The 26,421-nt window shown below is 47.4% G+C and overlaps 1 protein-coding gene across 2 annotated transcripts in view; it reads right to left on the bottom strand.

The window, feature by feature from the left end:
• Window positions 1-15,576, bottom strand: part of PTPN6 (protein tyrosine phosphatase non-receptor type 6) — a 180,112-nt gene extending 164,536 nt beyond the window's left edge. The window contains exons 1-3 of one of the 2 annotated variants that reach the window (XM_063962488.1): window positions 14,846-15,576; window positions 8,997-9,119; window positions 224-418 (exon numbers count right to left, since the gene is read on the bottom strand). In XM_063962488.1, coding sequence (XP_063818558.1) covers window positions 224-418; window positions 8,997-9,119; window positions 14,846-14,853 — 326 coding nt within the window. In that variant the 5' untranslated portion in view covers window positions 14,854-15,576. The remainder of the gene's footprint in view (window positions 1-223; window positions 419-8,996; window positions 9,120-14,845) is intronic. The other variant, XM_063962487.1, reaches the window with a different exon arrangement.
• Window positions 15,577-26,421: the final 10,845 nt, after the last annotated feature.

The raw sequence follows: 26,421 nt of genomic DNA, 5'->3' as shown, positions 1-26,421 counted from the left end.
AGGCAACCGGAACCCCCACCCCCCTGCGTTTGCCTATGTTTAAGGTTCTGAGTGCTCTCAGCAGAGGTCTTCTATACAGATATCAGGCCGGCTCCCACATAGCGTATCTGAGTATATTATAATCACACTCATTATATGTTTGTTTTATACACTGGTCTGGGTGAACCAGGAAAAGCCCTCTGACCAGAGGTAATAAGGATGAAATGTGCTGCAGACAACTCACCGCTCGCTGGTGGGGTCCGAACAGTTCAGAGGGTATTTCAGTAGGATCTGGTTTCCGTCTGTGTCCTGCAGGGTGTCATGTTGCCCTGTGTAATATTCCACCAGTTCTGACAATGTAGCAAATTGTTCTCCACCATATAAGTCATAGTAGTCGCCCGTGTTTTGTATTCGGATATGTGTGACTGAGTCCTCCAATCTAAGGGCAGAAGCACAGAGGGGTATAAATGGGATTTCATGGACTGTAACTGTTACAGTACATATAGCTCATGCGCTCTCACTGTTACAGTACATATAGCTCATGCGCTCTCACTGTTACAGTACATATAGCTCATGCGCTCTCACTGTTACAGTACATATAGCTCATGTCCCCTCACTGTTACAGTACATATAGCTCATGTCCCCTCACTGTTACAGTACATATAGCTCATGCGCTCTCACTGTTACAGTACATATAGCTCATGCGCTCTCACTGTTACAGTACATATAGCTCATGCGCTCTCACTGTTACAGTACATATAGCTCATGCGCTCTCACTGTTACAGTACATATAGCTCATGCGCTCTCACTGTTACAGTACATATAGCTCATGCGCTCTCACTGTTACAGTACATATAGCTCATGCGCTCTCACTGTTACAGTACATATAGCTCATGTCCCCTCACTGTTACAGTACATATAGCTCATGCGCTCTCACTGTTACAGTACATATAGCTCATGCGACCTCACTGTTACAGTACATATAGCTCATGCGTTCTCACTGTTACAGTACATATAGCTCATGCGCTCTCACTGTTACAGTACATATAGCTCATGCGCTCTCACTGTTACAGTACATATAGCTCATGCGCTCTCACTGTTACAGTACATATAGCTCATGCGCTCTCACTGTTACAGTACATATAGCTCATGCGCTCTCACTGTTACAGTACATATAGCTCATGCGCTCTCACTGTTACAGTACATATAGCTCATGCGCTCTCACTGTTACAGTACATATAGCTCATGTCCCCTCACTGTTACAGTACATATAGCTCATGCGCTCTCACTGTTACAGTACATATAGCTCATGCGACCTCACTGTTACAGTACATATAGCTCATGCGTTCTCACTGTTACAGTACATATAGCTCATGCGCTCTCACTGTTACAGTACATATAGCTCATGCGCTCTCACTGTTACAGTACATATAGCTCATGTCCCCTCACTGTTACAGTACATATAGCTCATGTCCCCTCACTGTTACAGTTCATATAGCTCATGCGCTCTCACTGTTACAGTACGTATAGCTCATGCGCCCTCACTGTTACAGTACATATAGCTCATGCGCTCTCACTATTACAGTACATATAGCTCATGCGCCCTCACTGTTACAGTACATATAGCTCATGTCCCCTCACTGTTACAGTACATATAGCTCATGCGCTCTCACTGTTACAGTACATATAGCTCATGCGCCCTCACTGTTACAGTACATATAGCTCATGCGCTCTTACTGTTACAGTACATATAGCTCATGCGCCCTCACTGTTACAGTACATATAGCTCATGTCCCCTCACTGTTACAGTACATATAGCTCATGTCCCCTCACTGTTACAGTACATATAGCTCATGCGCTCTCACTGTTACAGTACATATAGCTCATGTCCCCTCACTGTTACAGTACATATAGCTCATGCGCTCTCACTGTTACAGTACATATAGCTCATGCGCTCTCACTGTTACAGTACATATAGCTCATGCGCTCTCACTGTTACAGTACATATAGCTCATGCGACCTCACTGTTACAGTACATATAGCTAATGCGCTCTCACTGTTACAGTACATATAGCTCATGCCCCCTCACTGTTACAGTACATATAGCTCATGTCCCCTCACTGTTACAGTACATATAGCTCATGCGCTCTCACTGTTACAGTACATATAGCTCATGCGACCTCACTGTTACAGTACATATAGCTCATGCGTTCTCACTGTTACAGTACATATAGCTCATGCGCTCTCACTGTTACAGTACATATAGCTCATGCGCTCTCACTGTTACAGTACATATAGCTCACGTCCCCTCACTGTTACAGTACATATAGCTCATGCGCTCTCACTGTTACAGTACATATAGCTCATGCGCTCTCACTGTTACAGTACATATAGCTCATGTCCCCTCACTGTTACAGTACATATAGCTCATGTCCCCTCACTGTTACAGTTCATATAGCTCATGCGCTCTCACTGTTACAGTACATATAGCTCATGCGCCCTCACTGTTACAGTACATATAGCTCATGCGCTCTCACTGTTACAGTACATATAGCTCATGCGCCCTCACTGTTACAGTACATATAGCTCATGTCCCCTCACTGTTACAGTACATATAGCTCATGCGCTCTCACTGTTACAGTACATATAGCTCATGCGCCCTCACTGTTACAGTACATATAGCTCATGCGCTCTCACTGTTACAGTACATATAGCTCATGCGCCCTCACTGTTACAGTACATATAGCTCATGTGCCCTCACTGTTACAGTACATATAGCTCATGCGCTCTCACTGTTACAGTACATATAGCTCATGCGCCCTCACTGTTACAGTACATATAGCTCATGCGCTCTTACTGTTACAGTACATATAGCTCATGCGCCCTCACTGTTACAGTACATATAGCTCATGTCCCCTCACTGTTACAGTACATATAGCTCATGTCCCCTCACTGTTACAGTACATATAGCTCATGCGCTCTCACTGTTACAGTACATATAGCTCATGCCCCCTCACTGTTACAGTACATATAGCTCATGCGCTCTCACTGTTACAGTACATATAGCTCATGCGCTCTCACTGTTACAGTACATATAGCTCATGCGCTCTCACTGTTACAGTACATATAGCTCATGCGCTCTCACTGTTACAGTACATATAGCTAATGCGCTCTCACTGTTACAGTACATATAGCTCATGCCCCCTCACTGTTACAGTACATATAGCTCATGTCCCCTCACTGTTACAGTACATATAGCTCATGCGCTCTCACTGTTACAGTACATATAGCTCATGTCCCCTCACTGTTACAGTACATATAGCTCATGCACTCTCACTGTTACAGTACATATAGCTCATGCACTCTCACTGTTACAGTACATATAGCTCATGCGCATTCACTGTTACAGTACATATAGCTCATACGCACGCACCGTTACAGTATATATCGCTCATGCGCTCTCACTGTTACAGTACATATAGCTCATGCCCCCTCACTGTTACAGTACATATATAGTGCCCCACCCCCCATGATTTTTTGGGGGCAGGGCGCTGGTATTGCAGCCGCACTTTATGCGCCCAAGCGTTTGGCGTAATAGTTTAGGGGTGCGGACAGCCGAAGAGGGGAAGCGGCACCGCTGGCGTCACTACTGGGGGCAAGCCGGCCTCCTCGATGTCACTAGTAGGGGCATGCCTAAACCCTCATGGAGGTGCTGGGCTTACCCTAAGCTCTCCTTTGAATGTGAATAGATACCATGCGCGTGCGCACGCCATCTATTCACACAGCGGCAGCGGGCACCAGGCAGGCTGTTTTAGCAGCATGCTGCAAAAGGGGCAGGAGCGTATTTTGCCCTTTAAGAATCGGGCAGGGCATGTCGCTAAAACAGCCTAGCATGAACACTACATATAGGGGGTCATTCCGATCAGATCGCACGCAGCGATCAGGTCAGTACTGCGCATGCGTATGCACCGCACTGCGCAGGCGCGTCGTACGGGTACAAAGCGGTTCGTTGCTGTGCAATGGTTTTCTGGGAGTGTTTGGAAAAACGCAGGCATGTCCAAGCGTTTGCAGGGCGGGTGTCTGACATCAATTCCGGGACCAGACAGGCTGAAGTGATCGCAAGGGCTAAGTAAATTCAGACCTACTCAGAAACTGTACAAAATGGGGGTTTTTTTCAGAGCACAGCTGCACAGGCGTTCACACACTTGCAAAGCGAAAATACACTCCCCTGTGAGCGGCGACTATGCGTTTGCATGACTGCTAAAAACAGCTAGCGAGTGATCAACTCGGAATGACCCCCACGGTTCATGTTCCCTCAGTGTTACAGCACATATAACTCATACACCATCACTACTGCAGTACATATAGCTCATGCACCATCACTACTGCAGTACATATAGCTCATGCACCATCACTACTGCAGTACATATAACTCATGCACCATCACTACTGCAGTACATATAGCTCATGCACCATCACTACTGCAGTACATATAGCTCATGCACCATCACTACTGCAGTACATATAGCTCATGCACCATCACTACTGCAGTACATATAACTCATGCACCATCACTACTGCAGTACATATAGCTCATGCACCATCACTACTGCAGTACATATAGCTCATGCACCATCACTACTGCAGTACATATAGCTCATGCACTATCACTACTGCAGTACATATAACTCATGCACAATCACTACTGCAGTACATATAGCTCATGCACCATCACTACTGCAGTACATATAGCTCATGCACCATCACTACTGCAGTACATATAACTCATGCACCATCGCTACTGCAGTACATATAGCTCATGCACTATCACTACTGCAGTACATATAACTCATGCACCATCGCTACTGCAGTACATATAGCTCATGCACCATCACTACTTCAGTACATATAGCTCATGCACCATCGCTACTGCAGTACATATAGCTCATGCACCATCACTACTGCAGTACATATAGCTCATGCACTATCACTACTGCAGTACATATAGCTCATGCACCATCGCTACTGCAGTACATATAGCTCATGCACCATCACTACTTCAGTACATATAGCTCATGCACCATCGCTACTGCAGTACATATAGCTCATGCACCATCGCTACTGCAGTACATATAGCTCATGCACCATCACTACTTCAGTACATATAGCTCATGCACCATCACTACTGCAGTACATATAACTCATGCACCATCACTACTGCAGTACATATAGCTCATGCACCATCACTACTGCAGTACATATAGCTCATGCACTGTCACTACTTCAGTACATATAGCTCATGCACCATCGCTACTGCAGTACATATAGCTCATGCACTATCACTACTGCAGTACATATAGCTCATGCACCATCTCCTCTCCAAATTACTGATATCATGTGTGAGCCTTCACAAGAAGTGGTGGTCCGTTCTGAGGCAGGGAAAACTGAGAAAATACTGTAAAGCGTTAATTCAATGAGGGAGCCAAGATTTTCTTATTGCAGGCTGTTAAATTACTAATTGTGTATGCCCCTTATGTCCTGACTGGGTCAAATGCCCAGTCTTAGCCAAGCTGGAGATAAGGGCCATCAACTGGGACCATCAGAAACGCTAGCTCTCCCCGGTCCTGACTCTTTCTGCAACTTTATGCAAATGGCCTTACAAACTCCTTCGCTTGTGTACAGATGTGTCCTCCTACATCCTTGCTGCAGTCACATTAAATAGCCCTCCTAGTCACGCCATGCCGTGGCGTGATTCGGTAGCGCAGAGTATCTTTGTGCAACTTTTTCCATTTAAATGCATCTACGTCGTATTGCTGTGCGAATAGAATGCACAAGCAGTTTATGCTGATTAAAATGATTTGCGACATGCCTATATTCTGTGTACGACTAAGGCTGTATCTGCATATGAAACGCTACAGTACAGTGTTTTCCTGGAAATCACTATAACATAGCATTTTGTATGCAGAAACAGCTGGAGCCACACACAGAATATAGGCATGCTGCATATCATTTTAATCAGCATAGGCTGCTTGTGTGTCCTAGTCATATAGCAATGCAAATAAGAAATAATGAAAAAAAAGATGCTGATGTTAGCAGAGCTGCCGGCTGACTCACGCCAGACATCTCCTGCTACATGGCATATTGAGGCAAGATGTATGAGGACACATCTGTACATCCATGCGTCGAATGTGCAAAGACTGAGATATCCACTTTTAGCGTCCGTGCACACTGTAATACCGATTGGCACTTCCTTATATGCCACCATCGAAAACTGTTCCTTTCCTATGGCAGGTGCAGTGTCTCCATCTGACTATGGTCTCCTATGCCTGCGGCTGTGTGTCTGGGAACGCAGCTGCTTAAATTGATACTCCGTAACACGCCCACTGACACTCCCATCACATGCCCACTGACACTCCCTCCCATCACACGCCCACTGACACTCCCATCACATGCCCACTGACACTCCCTCCCATCACACGCCCACTGACACTCCCATCACATGCCAACCTTCACTCCCTCCCATCACACGCCCACTGACACTCCCATCACATGCCCACTGACACTCCCTCCCATCACACGCCCACTGACACTCCCATCACACGCCCACTGACACTCCCATCACATGCCCACTGACACTACCATAACATGCCCACTGACACTCCCATCACATGCCCACTGACACTCCCATAACATGCCCACTGACACTCCCATAACATGCCCACTGACACTCCCTCCCATCACACGCCCACTGACACTCCCATCACATGCCCACTGACACTCCCTCCCATCACATGCCCACTGACACTCACATATCACACCCACTGACACTCCCATCACATGCCCACTGACACTCCCTCCCTTCACACGCCCACTGACACTCCCATCACATTCCCACTGACACTCCCTTCCATCACACGCCCACTGACACTCCCATCACATGTCCACTGACACTCCCATCACATGCCCACTGACACTCCCATCACATGTCCACTGATACTCACATTGCACGCCCACCAACATATGCATGAAGTACTTCTGGCACAGATCTGCACACATCCTGCAATGCATATGATTCCAAATACAGGCGTCTGGGTGTGGATTAAAAGATCAACAGTATACAGATATACAGTCAATAGGTCAACACCAGGAGGTATATTTACTAAAATTCAATTTTGGAAGGGGCTTTAGGAATCTTCCAAATCGATTAAAATCGATTCCTTTTCGTGTTTGTAAACTTTTTGGAAATTGCCTTATTTACTATTTACTTGCATTAGATTTTAAAATCGAATTTGATGTTGACTCATGTTTAGAAGGGTTTTAGAATTGAATCTATAAAATCCCTTCCTAAATCGAACCTCAAATCCCCATTGAAATCCCAAGCCAAATAGACTGTAAAATCAAATACAACACCCTCATTGCTTCCTATTGGTCCAAATGTATCACGTGCTCACTAATTAAAGGGGAAACACACTCATTACATCGTTTTATACATGAAAATATATTTTATTTTTTATTAATTTTATACATTTTTGCGGGATTATGCAATAGACGGCAGTTGAGCAAAAAGACAAATTTTGCAAATATTGATTAAAAAACATACAATTTGTAAAAAATATTATTGGAATCAAACAAAGATGCATTCTGCTAAGGATTGGGTGGCTATATGTGCCTCTAAACATTTTTAAAAATGTAACACATACTGCTATCTTACACAACAACCATCCCTCTGCAATTTGTCCAATAAGATTTTAGATAGACAGGGATGAGTTGGTGAGGATGTAAGCATCATGGCCAGAATCTGGATAGGCACTTCACGCCTTTTTTTTGGCTAATTTCTTCATAATTTACTGTAAATTTGCAAATATTGTGCTCTGGTGCTATCTTATATATATATATCATTTTTTTTGCCTAAAAGTCTAAATTTGTGCTCTACTGAACTCATGAAGCTGCTGACAGTAGTCAGAATGTTTTATCAGAGTTTTTTCAGTCAGGTGGTGTTTTGCATGATATAGGTAGGTGCACAACATACCATTGTCTTGGGCATCCACTTTTGCTTTCACAGTGCCCTATGTGTTTTTGGGTACTTTAAAAGTCATCACTATCATTTTCCTATATTTAGAATGGGGTTAGAAGCCACAATTGAATGTCTAGGATCATTCTAAACATTTGAAGATTTGAGGCTCGATTTGGAGGTTCATTTCAAATCAAACCTTAGTAAATGAGGGGATTTCATGTTGTTCTATGGGAAAACATTGTTTTTTAGAAATGTTATTTCTTTTGGGATATGAATTGCATCTGCCAATAGAATCAATTTGATATTCGATTTGGGCTTTAGTAAATCTGTACAACCCAAATCGAATGGAAATCGAATTGAAACCGAATCCCAATTCCCTTGAATCACCAAAATTGAACTTTAGTACATTTTGCCCCAGATGGTCAATAGGTCCTCAGGGTCAAAAGGTATAAAAAAAATAAAAAAAATGTTTTAACCATGATCCTGACCCTACCCCCTAGTGCCTAACCCTACACCTCCAAGACACCCCCCATCCCCGATGCCTAAGCCTAACCATCCTCTTCCACAGCCTAACCCTAACACTCCCACCAAGTACCTATCACTGCCTCCCACAAGATCAGCACACTCAATCTTCATAAAGACTCTTCTGAGATCATCTGATTGGCTACAGCTGATCTTGCTCACACTCAAGACATAGATTAACAAGATGTTAGAGATGGATAATAAAAAGGGTCATTACAACATGGACAGGAAATCTAGAACATGCACTGATTGTGAAAAGCACACTTCCCCTCCAATTACATGAAACGCGTTCCCATGCTAGAACTAGAAGAAAAATAAGCATTGCAAAATTAGAACATTAGGAACCAAATATGCAAAATGTTCATTGGTCACTTGTTCCTATTTTTGCCAGATTTACGCTTTATTTAATACTGGACCTTGTGAGTTGGTCACCTGCAACACAGAAGCCATGTAGCAATCAATAACATTGTGGGGGACTAACCTGACGGACAATGAAAAGTCTTCTGGTCTCTTCCTGCTCGGACGTACAAGAAAACTTCCATGGACTCCTCTCGCCTTCAGCCGAGCCTCAGCCTCCAACCCGGTTATGTCCCTATGAAACCACCTGTAGATATAACAGTGTGAGTGAGACGGAGACACTGGAGCAACGTTCTGGCACGAAATTCTAATTTATCTCCTGCAATTTAGCGAAGCATTTCTAGCTCAGACTCAGATGTCAATAGGCATTTTCTAGTACCCCAAAAAGTGGAGGTTCCAAATAAGACGTACAGAATAAAGATCATCGAGGAACCTCAAAAACATATCACAGTGCCCCACTGCGTACCTCCCAACTGTATCGATTTGACAGAACCGCCCCTATTTGAAGGGACTGTCCTGAAATGAAGACAGTGTCCTACAGATCAGGACTTACGTCCCGATTCCGGGCAGTTTGTTGGTAAGCCACACTGATGGGTGCCACGTCTTTGGTATTTGTAGTGGAGGACTAGATGGCTGATAGTGCCCCCTTGTAAATGTTGGGTGGTATGCCACTTGGATTTCTGCCTTATTTAGGCTAATTTCATTACAGAGAGCAGGACAATAAAGGCGAAAAGATGATATTATACTGTATATTTAATAAAGTGGTGAAAACTCATTTTTGGGCCTACAGGCAGATCACTGTGCATCTATAACGCGCTGCCTGCAGGAGCACCGCACATTTTCCAGAAACCTAATGGAGTTGGTGGACCCTACAGCTCAGGGGACTTATTGGGCCTGATTGAGTGATTATTTGCTACTGCGCACGTGCAAATTATTCTAAAAACCCCTACGGCACATGCGCTACCCTGAGTGCACGCAAAAAGGCGCTGTTGCTTATGAAGCCCGCTGGTATCATAAATGGTGAAGAGAAAAGAGATGGGCATTCCTGGGCAGTGTCTGGTAAGTGTCCTTAAGGGAGCATCAATAAAAATGCCAAGTGGGTGCATAATGGGAGTGTAGAGAGCCAAACACTTCAAGCAGCGACATACTCAAACTCAGAGCCCCTTTCCCAGAGGCCACGTTCAGACGGAGACACTGCATCTGCCATAGGCAGGTCCAAGGGTTGATGGTGAACAAGATGGTGCGCCGATGGTGACATGTCTAGAACCACTGGAGGTGCTACTGCGTGCAGAAACGCAGGAAGCGGACTTCTCAGGGCTTGCACGTTAATGCCACCCAACTTATGATGAGCCGAATGGGGGGCTACGGCATGCGTGTCCAAAAAGGGGGGTGACCTCAGGTCGGAGGGTGTGGCATTGCGGAAATGAAATAGGGACAGCTGGGAGGTATGCACATTCTGGCGCATGCCATTACACCAGGGAAAGGCTGAAACTAGCATGTATCGTGACTGTGACTCCGGCAACAGATGTAAGAGCGGACGCAGCAGGGTACACCTCTGCGTCAGGCCCATATTCTGCATTAATGTTTTGTTTATACTAAAAAGGTGACTGTCACGCACCCAGTGACCCTGCACGGTGTCCCTTCTAAGTACAGTCCTGACTACGTGTGCAACGTTGCTTCATGTAAATTTACCCAGTTTTGTTCTATTACTGTTGTTCTAATTGTAAAGCGCAACGGAATATGCTGCGCTATATAAGAAACTGTTAATAAAATAAAAAATGTAAATCACCATAAGAAGAACAAAATGCACCAACTCAGCGATGAGAAACAGGAAGAGCCGCAGCTACACCACCGGAGACAGGACGGCGTCACTTTCACCTCCAGCAGAGACGCAGGCGCAGCGCTGTTACTAATCGCAGACTAAAATGATTTTCCTTTGCAAGATGCTGTTTTAGCACGAGCCTGACTAGTCTATCAGTTTCTCTCAGCTCTTATACAATATCTCCCACAGCTTACATAGGTAAGGTCTTCCATTCTGTGTGACAAACATGATGTTCTGTGAATCTCCCCCAGACATGTCGTCGGCTACATGTTGTTCTCTAGCTATTGTGGAACTAAGAGTCTCAGGCAATGCTGGGGCTTGTAGTTCCATACCAGCTGGAGAGTTGCGGGTTGAGTACATCTGGGTCTGAGAAACAGGACATGTCTGTTGTTCGCTGGACTGACTATTTAGCGCCGTCCATATATGAGGCCTTACAGCGGTATACGAATAGGCAGTGGTGCCGAGAGAGGGGGGGGGGGGGGAGGGTACAAATGACCCGGGCCCAGGTCTGATGGAGGGGCCAAGTGAGGGCCCAGCGGGGGGCCTGGGCCCCCTCCCCCTTACTTGGCAGCAGCTACAGATCTTCTTCTCAGCCCAGCACATGCTGCTGTGTTGCGTTGTGGTCATGGAGGAGCTTAAAATAAAAAAAAATTACAGTCTTTTTTTCTTAGGTTGCATGACCACGCCTCCTGTGATTAGACCACGCCCCCTGAAAAGCACCTGGGCCCAGCCAGGCTCTCTACTGCCCTGCGAATAGGACTCCATGGAGCAAAGAGTAGAGTAGATCACAACAGAAAAAGAGACTTCAGATTTACTGCCCTGCTCCCGAATTGCCCACTTCATTTCAGTTGCCTCCGCCAAATTAATTAATTGATGAAAGTGATGATTTAAAACCATTAATTCCTTCATCCCACGTGACTGCAGTAGTAACTGAGCATTTGTAGGGTCATGTTGGTGTTGGCTGATGTTGTGTACAAGGGTCTTGCCAATCAGAGCCGTCTTAACAGCAGTGTAGGCTCCTGGGCACAGCAATGCACTGGGGCCCCCACCCAATGGCGTCACAAGGCGGGTGCGGGGGGTGCGGCCCGCACCCGGGTGTGACGCCTGGAGGAGGGTGACACCAAATGTCAGCTCCTCCGCACTGACAGGAACCAGGTGCTGCAGTGTGAAAGTCTCCTACAGCACCCGGCTCCTGTCACAGAAAAGGAGCCGACAGCGGACCGAGACTGGCTCTGGGGGAAGCCCAGCATCTCCGGAGATGCTGGGCACGCCCCCAGAGTGACGATTCCGGGATCCCCGTGAAGCCACGCCCCCTACGATCGCGGCAGAAGATCAGGGGCGCGCACCGGGTGTCACCACACCCGGTGACGCCTCTGCCCCTACCCATCCTCCAGCAGTAGGGGTGGGGGGTGCTGTCAGCGGCAGCTTTGATGTCCCGCGGGGGGTAGGGGGGTTCTATCTTTCGCTCAGCGTGTAGGACCTGGAGAGATCATTTCTGCAAATTACTCCTTTACTGCACAGATGGGGCCCCTGGTACATGACTTCCAGGGTGGTGGGGGGGGGGGGGGGTGTTCAAAACGTAGGGGAGGGGTCGATAATGGAGTGGGATTAATATTCATTTTCTGGTGGGAGGCAGCTTGCTTTACTGCAGATATCGCCGGTTCCTGGAAATAGATTTCTTAGCTTTAATGGGATTAAAAAAACTAGAGAGTCCCACCTGTCAGGAGGTACTGGGGACACCTTTCAGGAGATACTGGGGACACCTTTCAGGAGGTGCTGGGGACTTGGGGATCAGAGTTCAGGAGCCAGAGCAATCAACCGATGAAAATATAAAACTGCAAACCAGGCGTGTGGAGCTGCAGCAGGGACCAGCTGCTTGAAGGCTGATATCTCTGGTTCTGGGCATAGTACAGACAAGCTGCCAGTGTCCACCAAAAGGGGAGAGTCACAGCTTTTGGAGAATACCCTCAGAAAAACAATGTCAGACAGAACCTGAGATATCTGGCTGGGAAGAACAATTAACAGGCTTGGATGGGGACCACTGCTTTGAAGTCGGATATCTCTAGTTCCCCAGGGCCAATTTTCAAAAATCTGGTACCCCTGGAAAGAGGGGGCCCTCAGCTATCAGACTAGGGCCCTTATACTCCTGGGGCCCTTGGGCAAGAGCCCATTGAGACTATACGAAAAGACGGCCCTGTTGCCAATGCACTGGATGTACAGTATTTGCTGCTGTTTGATACTGGCAGCTTTGGTGTCACTGTTTCCCGGCTTATTTACAAACAGGACAGAGGACCAACTAGTACAGGTGAGACTGACTGCATGGAGATACAGATGGGTCCACGGTTATCTTGGCTAGCTTGCTGCACCTAGGCACACCATGGTTTATTAACATAAACAATTCATCTATTGTTCTCAGCTGCAATACAATACAGAGAACAATACAGCAGGGGATTAAGTCCGATTGACCAGTCTCAGTTAATCCTATTAAAGGTCAAGATAAACATGGACCCATCTGTATAATAGATGGATGGATACAGTAGAGGGTCAGATAAAAGGACAGAATGGGCAACAGGACAAATAAACTAATTGGGTACAGGACCATGTAGGGTAAACACGAGGGGCAGACTATAGTGACCGAAATGCAAACGGCACAGAGGGACACTATAAAAGGACAAAGTAAGGAAGTACTGTACAGGTTGCATCTATGAGGGGGTGGTCACAGGGGACCTACATACTGTAGGAACAGATTGCAGGTACCTAGAATGAGAGAGGTTGCATGGACTTATAAAGTATATGGGGCAGGGGGGAGAGGGATTCTTGGTCTGCACACCCTTATTCTAAACATTATAGAGATGTGCTACCATGCTAAGACTTGTAGTTCCAAACAGAAAAAAAGAGAAAATGCAGGTGCACACTCTAAATACTGCTAATTAGAACTCTGCATTATAAAATAGAGAAAGTCTGAGGTGCTTAGCATAATTTTAGCCAAAAATATACTAAGCCCCTCAAACGTACCCAATGTTGTATTGCAAAGTTTATGATCATTAATGTGATCAGCGGGGACTTATACAGGTAAGGAAAATAGAAACATAAATAAAGGAGATGATGCATAGGACAGAGAGGGAGCAAAAGGAAGAACAAGCTATACAGATCGGATCAGCAAGGTATTGGGACTGAAAGGAGGTATAGAGCACATGGACCAAAGGTGGCTAGGACATAAGGACCAAGTAGTCGAAGAGTATGAGGTCACCATCACCAAAAGAAGCAAAGACAACAAAACCCTTGAGTGGGATACAATAAGGGAGGTCACAGGCCACCGGAGGGCTGCGGCCCGAACATCAAGGGAGACAGACCGAGGAGGAAGGCACAATACAGGTGCAGAGAGACAGACTCTGAAAGAGGGACAAGAGCTTTACTCGAACGCCGAGATACCTGAGCATAATTAGAGGGCAGAGATACCAGGACACAACCCAGAGAGAGGCACAGATGTAGAGACGGCACAAAGACGGAGAAAGAACTGGTTGGTAGAGAGGCAAAGACAATGAGGTATGAATCTGAGGCACTGAGGCCAGACAGATAGTCACAGGCATGACTAGTGGTCATAGACTGAGGCATATCTCAGGAGCAGAGACACAGAAGCATGACTTGGGGATGCTCAGAGATGAGGACATGATTGGCCTGGAGGCAGAGAGATGGAGCAGAGAAACCAAGTCATACATAGGGGCACATGTCTGGCACTGGGACTTGACTGGAGAAGATAAAGTGATTGCGACAGGAAATGGCAGAATGGAATGTAGAGTGGACTACACCAGGAGGGCCCTATGTACTAAGTCTTCGAGAGTGATAAAGTAGAGAGAGATTATGTGGTCTATTTACTAAGCCTTGAAGAGAGATAAAGTGTACGGAGGTCAGGTACCAGCCAATCAGCTCATAACTGCCATGTTACAGGCTGTGTTTGAAAAGTGACAGTTGGGAGCGCTGTTACTTTATCACCATCCACTTTATCTCTCTCCAAGGTTTGGTACATCTGCCCCTCTTGTACGGTCAGGGAGTGAGTGGCAGAAGACTCAGGGGATAGACAGGAGTAAATGAGACGCAGAAGAGCTGACGTTTACTGTCCAGTCATATAACGTGAAAGTAGCTTTCCTCACCTCACCATCCTTGTAGTCTTCCAGTCCGATCTTCAGTCTCCTCAGACGCAGTGTGGCACTCAGCAGAATAAGTACCTTGCCTCTCGGTTCCTTCCTCTTTCTGTTGTCTCTTGCCTTCCCTGCCAACGCTCTCATGCATTCAGCGCTCCTAAATAGAACCCTTAGCTATAGACCTCTCTCTTCTGTCACTCACACTGCTAACCTGTCACAGTATCTCCTCCTGGCTTCATCACAACACTCTAAGCAGTCTAGGTACAGATCAGAGGTCTCTGTCTCAGTCAGTCTCTTTCTCTCTCTCTGTCTCTCTCAAACAGGAAGCTTATGTTCTTTCAGCCCCGACTTCTCTTTTTATCCGTTCTCCTCGCATGCATTGTGTAACCTCACAGCAGCACAGACAGCTGCACAACACACACAAAACAACGCAACTTAAAACCGGCACATGGTCCCGGGGAAAATAAAAGCACAGCAGAGAGGGAGTGGAGGTGCAAGGTGCGGTGAGAGACACCACAGAGTGCAAGGTGCAGAGTTAGGAGCAGGGATTTCTCAGAGACCAGGCAGGCTCCTGGTTTCTCAGGTGAGCTGCTAGGCTTAACAACCCACAGGTAACCAGGTAAAATCTCCTCCCACAAGAGCACTGCAGGGTATTGGAGGAGGGAACCGACAAGGCAATGGTACATAGCAGCACCTAGGCAGAAGGAGAAACAGAACTGGAAAGGGAAACATGGTTATAATAGCAGGTCTGAAACAGTACGGTGGCCAGGGAATGTACCCAGACATGACACATGGAGGAGTACTCCCACCTGCGGATTATATTAGTGCAATTGATGCCTGTATTGTAAAGTGTTGCAGCTTTTATATAATACATTACTCATTACTTTGTTTCTTAGAGATATTTAAATCAAACTTTAATGACAAACAAGAGTCCTATGTATAGTCATGCAGCCACTGGGTGGCGCTGTGATATGCATCATGCAGGCTGAAATCCAGCACTTACTGTACAATATCAGTGACGTGCCATGAGGTGAGGCAGAGCCTTTCCTGTCATTCTAACGTATACGCCAGAGTTCTGTCTATATAAGGTATATGAAAAATACACACAATACATTACAAATTTCTTCTTTCTATTATTCTAATCATTTTTATAGTTAAAACTCTGAAGTAAAAAATGTATGGCACGTGAGGCAGTGCCTCTCCCTGCCTGTCTGTTCTGCATATCTCTGATAAAAACTCACCAAATATCCAGCAGTATATACTGCTGCACCTGTGTATAATGTCCACATGTATATACTGCTGCACCTGTGTATAATGCCCACATGTATATACTGCTGCACCTGTGTATAATGTCCACATGTATATACTGCTGCACCTGTGTATAATGCCCACATGTATATACTGCTGCACTTGTGTATAATGCCCAGATGTATATACTGCTGCACCTGTGTATAATACCCACATGTATATACTGCTGCACTGTGTATAATGTCCACATGTATATACTGCTGCACCTGTGTATAATGCCCACATGTATATACTGCTGAACTTGTGTATAATGCCCACATGTATATACTGCTGCACCTGTGTATAATACCCACATGTATATACTGCTGCACCTGTGTATAATAATCACATGTATATACTGCTGCACCTGTGTATAATGCCCACATGTATATACTGCTGCACTTGTGTATAATGCCCAGATGTATATACTGCTGCACCTGTGTATAATACCCACATGTATATACTGCTGCACCTGTGTATAATGCCCACATGTATATACTGCTGCACCTGTGTATAATGCCCACATGTATATACTGCTGCACCTGTGTATAATGCCCACATGTATATACTGCTGCACCTGTGGATAATGTCCACATGTATATATTGCTGTACCTGCGTATAATGTCCACATGTATATACTGCTGCACCTGTGTATAATGCCCACATGTATATACTGCTGCACCTGTGTATAATGACCACTTGTATATACTGCTGCACTTGTGTATAATGCCCACATGTATATACTGCTGCACCTGTGTATAATACCCACATGTATATACTGCTGCACCTGTGTATAATAATCACATGTATATACTGCTGCACCTGTGTATAATGCCCACATGTATATACTGCTGCACCTGTGGATAATGCCCAACATGTATATACTGCTGTACCTGCGTATAATGTCCACATGTATATACTGCTGCACCTGTGTATAATACCCACATGTATATACTGCTGCACCTGCGTATAATGCCCACATGTATATACTGCTATCTTTTATTAAGAAAAATTGCAACATACATTACATAAATATGGTAAAACTCATAAAAATAGGACATACAATATACATTGAATTGTTGCCCAATAATCCAAACCAAAAAGCAACAAAGCTTGTATAACTATACGCAATGTCAATATTGCTTAACATCTAAGCAAAAAACAACCTACTGTATTCGAACAACACATATCATAACCATAAGCAATGAAAAGATGAATGAAGTCTTTTAGTCACATGCAAACCGCTTTAATGAAAAAAAAAACAGAAAAAAGAAAATCTACGGGAAGGTGAAGGTTAGGAAGCCATAAGATCAGTGGCGTAACTACTGCCCCCGCAGTCCTCGCGGTGGCTTGGGGGCGAGGGGCTGCGGGGGCGCCACTGACTTTGCACAGATTGACATGCGGACGAGCGTCCCGCACGTCAATCTGCGGTCTCCCTCCCTGCTGTAAGGACTTGGAGGGACACGGAGCGCATAGCGCGTCTCTCCTGTGTCCCTCCTGGCTCTCCCCCGGCCGGTCTAAGTGCCGTTCGTGAGCTCTGATTGGCTCACGAACCGGCACTTCCTTTATTAGACTTGCCGGGGGAAAGCCAGGAGGGACACAGGAGAGACGCGCTATGCGCTCATTGTCCCTCCAACACAAAGGTGCGGGGGGGGGGGGGAGAGGAGAGCAGAGCAGGCACTGGGCGCATATACCTGGCACTGGGGGCATATACCTGGCACTGTGGGGGAAGATCTGGCACTGGGGGCATATACCTGGCACTGGGGGCATATACCTGGCAATGTGGGGGTAGATCTGGCACTGGGGGCATATACCTGGCACTGTGGGGGTAGATCTGGCACTGGGGGCATATACCTGGCACTGGGGGCATATACCTGGCACTGTGGGGGAAGATCTGGCACTGGGGGCATATACCTGGCACTGTGGGGGAATATCTGGCACTGGGGGCATATACTTGGCACTGTGGGGGAATATCTGGCACTGGGGGCATATACCTGGCACTGTGGGGGAATATTTGGCACTGGGGGGAGCAGGCACTGAGGGGGCATATGTGGCACTGTGGGGGAAGATCTGGCACTGGGGGCATATACCTGGCACTGGGGGCATATACCTGGCACTGTGGGGGAAGATCTGGCACTGGGGGCATATACCTGGCACTGGGGGCATATACCTGGCACTGTGGGGGAAGATCTGGCACTGGGGGCATATACCTGGCACTGGGGGCATATACCTGGCACTGTGGGGGAAGATCTGGCACTGGGGGCATATACCTGGCACTGTGGGGGAGCAGGCACTGAGGGGGCATATGTGGCACTGTGGAGGAATATTTGGCACTGGGGGTAGCAGGCACTGAGGGGGCATATGTGGCACTGGGGGAGGGGTATATTTGGCACTGGGGGCATGTACCTGGCACTGGGGGCATATACCTGGCACTGTGGGGGAATATCTGGCACTGGGGGCATATGTGGCACTGGGAGCACGGCACTAGCAACAAGCACTACCCCCTAGCAACGAGCATGACACCCAATGCATGATACCCCTGGCAACGAGCATGACACCCAGTGCATGAAACCCCTGTCAACGAGCATGACACCCTGAGCATGAAAACCCCTGGCACCATGCATGGAACCAAGAGCATGAAACCCCTGGCAACGAGCAGGTAATTTAAAAGTAATTAGAAGCCTTACTGTAGAACTTAATGTGTAATGGGCATTACGGTGTGTGGCATAATGTATCACGGACACTGCGGTGTGTGTCATAATGTGTCGGGCATTACGGTGTGTTGTATACTATATCACGGGCATTGTGGTATGTGGTATAATGTCTCAGGATCATTGTGGTGTGTGTCATACTGTGTCACAGACATTGTATGTGCTATAATGTATCAGGGGCATTGCAGTGTGTAGCATAATGTATAACGGGCATTGCGATTCCTGTCATAATGTGTCACAGGCATTACGGTGTGTGGCATAATGTGTCGGGGGCATTACAGTGTGTGCATATTGTGTCATGTGCATTGTTGTGTGTGGCATAATGTCTAAGGGCCATTGCAGTATGTGGAATAATGTATACTGGGCATTACTATAAGGAGGAAAAATGACAAATAATGTAAGGGGCATGAATCAGGATTATTTTTCTTTCCTGTGGTGGCTAACGTCTGGGCGTGCAGGTTGCAAAACTGGGGTATAAGGTAGTCTTTTCCTGCAATACCACGCCCCTTTACGCGAAGCCACGCCCATTTTAACGAAGCCACACACCCTTTTTGGTGGCGCGCGCATACGGCGCGCACATATTTGTCCCTTTGCTAATGCCAATTATGGGGGGTATGGGGGGGGGGGGGGGGGGGGGCGCCGAAGGATTTTTTGGCTTGGGGGAGGAAAATTTCTAGTTACGCCACTGCATAAGATGAACAAGAAAAGGACTTCTGCTACCCACTCAAGGGGGTTTCAGGTGGCGCCAGAGCCTGGACCACCCGACAGTATCCAACCTCTTCCTATCCATATCCATCATCCTCTTAACCTCGTGCAGAATATTTCCCACCACCTCCTCACAGGGGAGGACCTTTGCTCTGAGGGAAACCTGACACCGTGCACCCCATGTGTGAAACCTAACTGCTAAACTAACTATAAAAATTGTGGTTAGATCAAACCTTCTATACCCTTTGAACGCCTCATAAACCCACTCAGGATAACTAAGCCCCGAAAGGCACGGGATGCGTAAGGCCCTTGATACCGCTCTGTAAACCTTTATATTGAAGGGACACTCAAGGAGGAAATGGTCCATTGTCTCCACCTCCCCTAGACATTCCTCATGTGGGCAGCCACGATCATTGGCACTTCGACACTTGAGGTTACCCCGCACATAAAGCCTCCCTTGGAAAGAAAGCCAGGCAATATCTCTGAACTTCAGTGGGATTCTTTGAGAATTAATCAAAGACAACCCATCTGAGCCGACACTGCCTGGGCAGTCCCTTAACTACAGCGGAGCATAAAAGTGAGTCCGCAAAATTCTTCTCTCCAACTCCCTTCTAGAGAAGTTTTTGACTTCACCCACCTCCAGTCCCCAAAGCCTCGTCATCTTCAAGCACAGTATAACGTAGATCGGGAGGTAGCCATGCCGGACTCGAAAGGTTTTTACTTGGCCACCATCCATCCATAACCTGAGGAAGGGAAACACCCAGGCCCTAAAACACTCTACCCATCGAGGGGGAGTTCTTAGAAACAAACTCCCTAGGTTCAGTTTCAAAAACGTTGTAGCAAAAAACACCACAGGGTTGACCATACTCAGCCCTCCCTGTTCCCTCGATCTGTAGGTGATCCCTCTCTTGACCAGATTAATTCTATTCCCCCATAACATCAGGAAGAATAAAGAATTCATCTTGGTCCACAAAGACTGTGGCAAGAAGCACACATAACTGACAGAAAAAGCGGAATCAGATAGGTTTTGCATAAGTCAGCCCTCTCCCTGAGAGAAAGTTGCCACCTTCTCCAGGACTGCACCTTCCTGGTAGCATCTTCCAGCCTCTTCTCCCAATTCTGAGTGGCATAGTCACCACGGCCAAATTTGATACCTAGAATTTTTATCTCTGGACTGGCGCGGGGGAGGCTATCCGGAAGGGTAAACTCATCACCTTCCTCCCCCATCCAGAAAGCTTCACACTTATCCTGATTGATTCTGGAGCACGAAGCCTCAGAGTACTCATAGATAAGATGTTCCATGCCACGTGCCTCTGCCACAGATGACAGGACCACAGTAACATCATCTACGTAGGCCACCACCCTCAGCGGCAACCCAGTGCCCAGCTGAACCCCTGCCACAGCACCGCTCTCAATCCTCCGCACAAAAGGATCAATTGCAAATACATATAGAAGGGGGCTCAGGGGACACCCCTGACGGACACCCGAGTCGACCGCAAAAGCAGGGCCTACCCAGCCATTGACAAGTGGGAAGCTCTCAGCCTGATTGTAAATGACACGTAGCCAATCTACCACCCTCACTGGAAGACCATACCTCTTCAGCACAGCCCACAGGTACTGATGATTAACTCGGTCAAAAGCCTTGGACTGATCCAATGCCAGCAAATACTTACCCCATTTTCTCTGACGTCCTAGTGGATGCTAGGACTCCGTCAGGACCATGGGGAATAGCGGCTCCGCAGGAGACAGGGCACAAAATTTAAAAGTTTGACCACTAGGTGGTGTGTACTGGCTCCTCCCCCTATGACCCTCCTCCAAGCCTCAGTTAGGTTTTTGTGCCCGGCCGAGCAGGGTGCAATCTAGGTGGCTCTCATAAAGAGCTGCTTAGAGTAAAAGTCTTGATAGGTTTCTTATTTTCAGTGAGTCCTGCTGGCAACAGGCTCACTGCAACGAGGGACCTAGGGGAGAAGGAGTGAACTCACCTGCGTGCAGGATGGATTTGCTTCTTAGGCTACTGGACACTAGCTCCAGAGGGACGATCACAGGTACAGCCTGGATGGGTCACCGGAGCCGCGCCGCCGACCCCCTTGCAGATGCCGAAGTAAGAAGAGGTCCAGAAACCGGCGGCTGAAGGCTTTTCAGTCTTCATGAGGTAGCGCACAGCACTGCAGCTGTGCGCCATTGCGCTCAGGCACACTTCACACCAGCGGTCACTGAGGGTGCAGGGCGCTGGGGGGGGCGCCCTGGGCAGCAATGAGATTACCTTTCTGGCTAAAAAGAATACATCACATATAGTCCCTGAGGCTATATGGATGTATTTCACCCCTGCCAGGTCTCAGAAAAACCGGGAGAAGAGCCCGCCGGAATAGGGGGCGGGGCCTATCTCCTCAGCACACAGCGCCATTTTCTACACAGCTCCGCTGCTAGGAAGGCTCCCAGGCTCTCCCCTGCACTGCACTACAGAAACAGGGTAAAAAACAGAGAGGGGGGGCATTTTTTGGCGATATTATATATATTTAAGCAGCTATAAGGAAACAACACTTATATAAGGTTGTTCCTATATAATTATAGCGCTTTGGTGTGTGCTGGCAAACTCTCCCTCTGTCTCCCCAAAGGGCTAGTGGGGTCCTGTCTTCTATCAGAGCATTCCCTGTGTGTCTGCTGTGTGTCGGTACGTGTGTGTCGACATGTATGAGGACGATGTTGGTGTGGAGGCGGAGCAATTGCCGGTAATGGTGATGTCACCCCCTAGGGAGTCGACACCGGAATGGATGGCTTTGTTTATGGAATTACGTGATAGTGTCAGCACGCTGCAAAAGTCGGTTGACGACATGAGACGGCCGACAAACCAATTAGCACCTGTACAGGCGTCTCAAACACCGTCAGGGGCTGTAAAACGCCCTTTGCCTCAGTCGGTCGACACAGACCCAGACACGGACACCGAATCTAGTGTCGACGGTGAAGAAACGAACGTATTTTCCAGTAGGGCCACACGTTATATGATCACGGCAATGAAGGAGGCTTTGCATATCTCTGATACTGCAAGTACCACAAAAAGGGGTATTATGTGGGGTCTGAAAAAACTACCTGTAGTTTTTCCTGAATCAGAGGAATTGAATGACGTGTGTGATGAAGCGTGGGTTACCCCTGATAAAAAACTGCTAATTTCAAAGAAGTTATTGGCATTATACCCTTTCCCGCCAGAGGTTAGGGCGCGCTGGGAAACACCCCCTAGGGTGGACAAGGCGCTCACACGTTTATCCAAACAAGTGGCGTTACCGTCTCCTGATACGGCCGCCCTCAAGGATCCAGCTGATAGGAGGCTGGAAAATACTCTAAAAAGTATATACACACATACTGGTGTTATACTGCGACCAGCAATCGCCTCAGCCTGGATGTGCAGTGCTGGGGTGGCTTGGTCGGAGTCCCTGACTGAAAATATTGATACCCTGGATAGGGACAGTATTTTATTGACTATAGAGCAATTAAAGGATGCATTCCTTTATATGCGAGATGCACAGAGAGATATCTGCACTCTGGCATCAAGAGTAAGTGCGATGTCCATATCTGCCAGAAGAAGTCTATGGACACGACAGTGGTCAGGCGATGCGGATTCCAAACGGCATATGGAAGTATTACCGTATAAAGGGGAGGAATTATTTGGGGTCGGTCTATCGGATTTGGTAGCCACGGCAACAGCCGGGAAGTCCACCTTTTTACCTCAAGTCCCCTCCCAACAGAAAAAGACGCAGTCTTTTCAGCCGCAGTCCTTTCGTTCCTATAAGAACAAGCGAGCAAAAGGACATTCATATTTGCCCCGAGGCAAAGGAAAGGGTAAGAGACTGCACCAAGCAGCCCCTTCCCAGGAGCAGAAGTCCTCCCCGGCTTCTGCAAAGGCCTCAGCATGACGCTGGGACCTTACAAGCGGACTCAGGGGCGGTGGGGGGTCGCCTCAAGAATTTCAGTGCACAGTGGGCTCACTCGCAGGTGGACCCCTGGATCCTGCAGGTAGTATCTCAGGGTTACAGGTTGGAATTCGAGAAGTCTCCCCCTCGCCGGTTCCTAAAGTCTGCTTTGCCAACGTCTCCCTCCGACAGGGCGACGGTATTGGAAGCCATTCACAAGCTGTATTCTCAGCAGGTGATAGTCAAGGTACCCCTTCTACAACAGGGAAAGGGGTATTACTCCACGCTATTTGTGGTACCGAAGCCGGACGGCTCGGTAAGACCTATTTTAAATCTGAAATCTCTGAACCTGTACATACAAAAATTCAAGTTCAAGATGGAGTCACTCAGAGCAGTGATAGCGAATCTGGAAGAAGGGGATTTTATGGTGTCCTTGGACATCAAGGATGCTTACCTTCATGTCCCAATTTGCCCTTCACACCAAGGGTTCCTCAGGTTCGTGGTACAAAACTGTCATTATCAGTTTCAGACGCTGCCGTTTGGATTGTCCACGGCACCCAGTGGGGTATATTTACTAAGCTCCCGATTTTGACCGAGATGCCGTTTTTTCTTCAAAGTGTCATCTCGGTTAATCTCGGTCATTTACTAAACACTAATCACGGCAGTGATGAGGGCATTCGTAATTTTTTGCTAGTTCAGGTAAAAAATTACGAATGAATACACCATCGGTCAAATTACGCCTGTTTAGATATGAATCTCGGTCATTTACTAAGAAGTGCAAAGCAAAAAAACACAAAACACTGCCGTGAAAAATTACAACTCGTAAAAAAGTCCTAAAAAAAAACAGACCTGCTTTTTTTTTCCGTGATTTGAGATGCATGCAGGGATCCATGAGATCCGTGCATGTATATCAGTGGGAAGGGGTGGGAAAGTGCTTATTTTTGCCAAAAAAATTGCGTGGGGTCCCCCCTCCTAAGCATAACCAGCCTCGGGCTCTTTGAGCCGATCCTGGTTGCAGAAATATGGGGAAAAAAATGACAGGGGTTCCCCCATATTTAAGCAACCAGCATCGGGCTCTGCGCCTGGTCCTGGTTCCAAAAATACGGGGGACAAAAAGAGTAGGGGTCCCCCGTATTTTTAAAACCAGCACCGGGCTCCACTAGCTGGACAGATAATGCCACAGCCGGGGGTCACTTTTATACAGTGCCCTGCGGCCGTGGCATCAAAAATCCAACTAGTCACCCCTGGCCGGGGTACCCTGGGGGAGTGGGGACCCCTTCAATCAAGGGGTCCCCCCCCCAGCCACCCAAGGGCCAGGGGTGAAGCCCGAGGCTGTCCCCCCCCATCCAATGGGCTGCGGATGGGGAGGCTGATAGCCATTTGTGATAATGAAAAGATATTGTTTTTAGTAGCAGTACTACAAGTCCCAGCAAGCCTCCCCCGCATGCTGGTACTTGGAGAACCACAAGTACCAGCATGCGGCGGAAAAACGGGCCCGCTGGTACCTGTAGTACTACCACTAAAAAAATACCCAAAAAAACACAAGACACACACACCGTGAAAGTATAATTTTATTACATACATACACACATACATACATACTTACCTTATGTTCTCACGCAGGTCGGTCCTCTTCTCCAGTAGAATCCAAGGGCTACCTGTTGAAGAAATTCTACTCACCAGATCCATGGGTCCAGGCTCCTCGGCAAATCCAGGGTTAATCCACGTACTTGAATAAATAAAAAAAAACGGTGTCCCGACCACGAACTGAAAGGGGACCCATGTTTGCACATGGGTCACCTTCCCACGAATGCCAGAAACCCACTTTGACTTCTGTCTAAGTGGGTTTCTTCAGCCAATCAGGGAGTGCCACGTTGTAGCACTCTCCTGATCAGCTGTGTGCTGCTGTCCTCACTGACAGGCGGCACACGGCAGTGTTACAATGTAGCGCCTATGCGCTCCATTGTAACCAATGCTGGGAACTTTCTGCTCAGCGGTGACGTCACTTTAGGTCAACCGCAGGGCAGAAAGTTCCCATCATTGGTTACAATGTAGCGCATAGGCGCTACATTGTAACACTGCCGCGTGCAGCCTGTCAGTGAGGACAGCAGCACACAGCTGATCAGGAGAGTGCTACAACGTGGCACTCCCTGATTGGCTGAAGAAACCCACTTAGACAGAAGTCAAAGTGGGTTTCTGGCATTCGTGGGAAGGTGACCCATGTGCAAACATGGGTCCCCTTTCAGTTCGTGGTCGGGACACCGTTTCTTTTTATTTATTCAAGTACGTGGATTAACCCTGGATTTGCCGAGGAGCCTGGACCCATGGATCTGGTGAGTATAATTTCTTCAACAGGTAGCCCTTGGATTCTACTGGAGAAGAGGACCGACCTGCGTGAGAACATAAGGTAAGTATGTATGTATGTGTGTATGTATGTAATAAAATTATACTTTCACGGTGTGTGTGTCTTGTGTTTTTTTGGGTATTTTTTTAGTGGTAGTACTACAGGTACCAGCGGGCCCGTTTTTCCGCCGCATGCTGGTACTTGTGGTTCTCCAAGTACCAGCATGCGGGGGAGGCTTGCTGGGACTTGTAGTACTGCTACTAAAAACAATATCTTTTCATTATCACAAATGGCTATCAGCCTCCCCATCCGCAGCCCATTGGATGGGGGGGGACAGCCTCGGGCTTCACCCCTGGCCCTTGGGTGGCTGGGGGGGGGGGACCCCTTGATTGAAGGGGTCCCCACTCCCCCAGGGTACCCCGGCCAGGGGTGACTAGTTGGATTTTTGATGCCACGGCCGCAGGGCACTGTATAAAAGTGACCCCCGGCTGTGGCATTATCTGTCCAGCTAGTGGAGCCCGGTGCTGGTTTTAAAAATACGGGGGACCCCTACTCTTTTTGTCCCCCGTATTTTTGGAACCAGGACCAGGCGCAGAGCCCGATGCTGGTTGCTTAAATATGGGGGAACCCCTG

This window comes from Pseudophryne corroboree, chromosome 3, assembly GCF_028390025.1.
Source record: "Pseudophryne corroboree isolate aPseCor3 chromosome 3, aPseCor3.hap2, whole genome shotgun sequence".
Lineage (NCBI taxonomy): Eukaryota > Metazoa > Chordata > Amphibia > Anura > Myobatrachidae > Pseudophryne > Pseudophryne corroboree.
The sequence above is the reverse complement of the archived record's forward strand: the minus strand, read 5'-3'. Positions and strand labels throughout refer to the sequence as shown.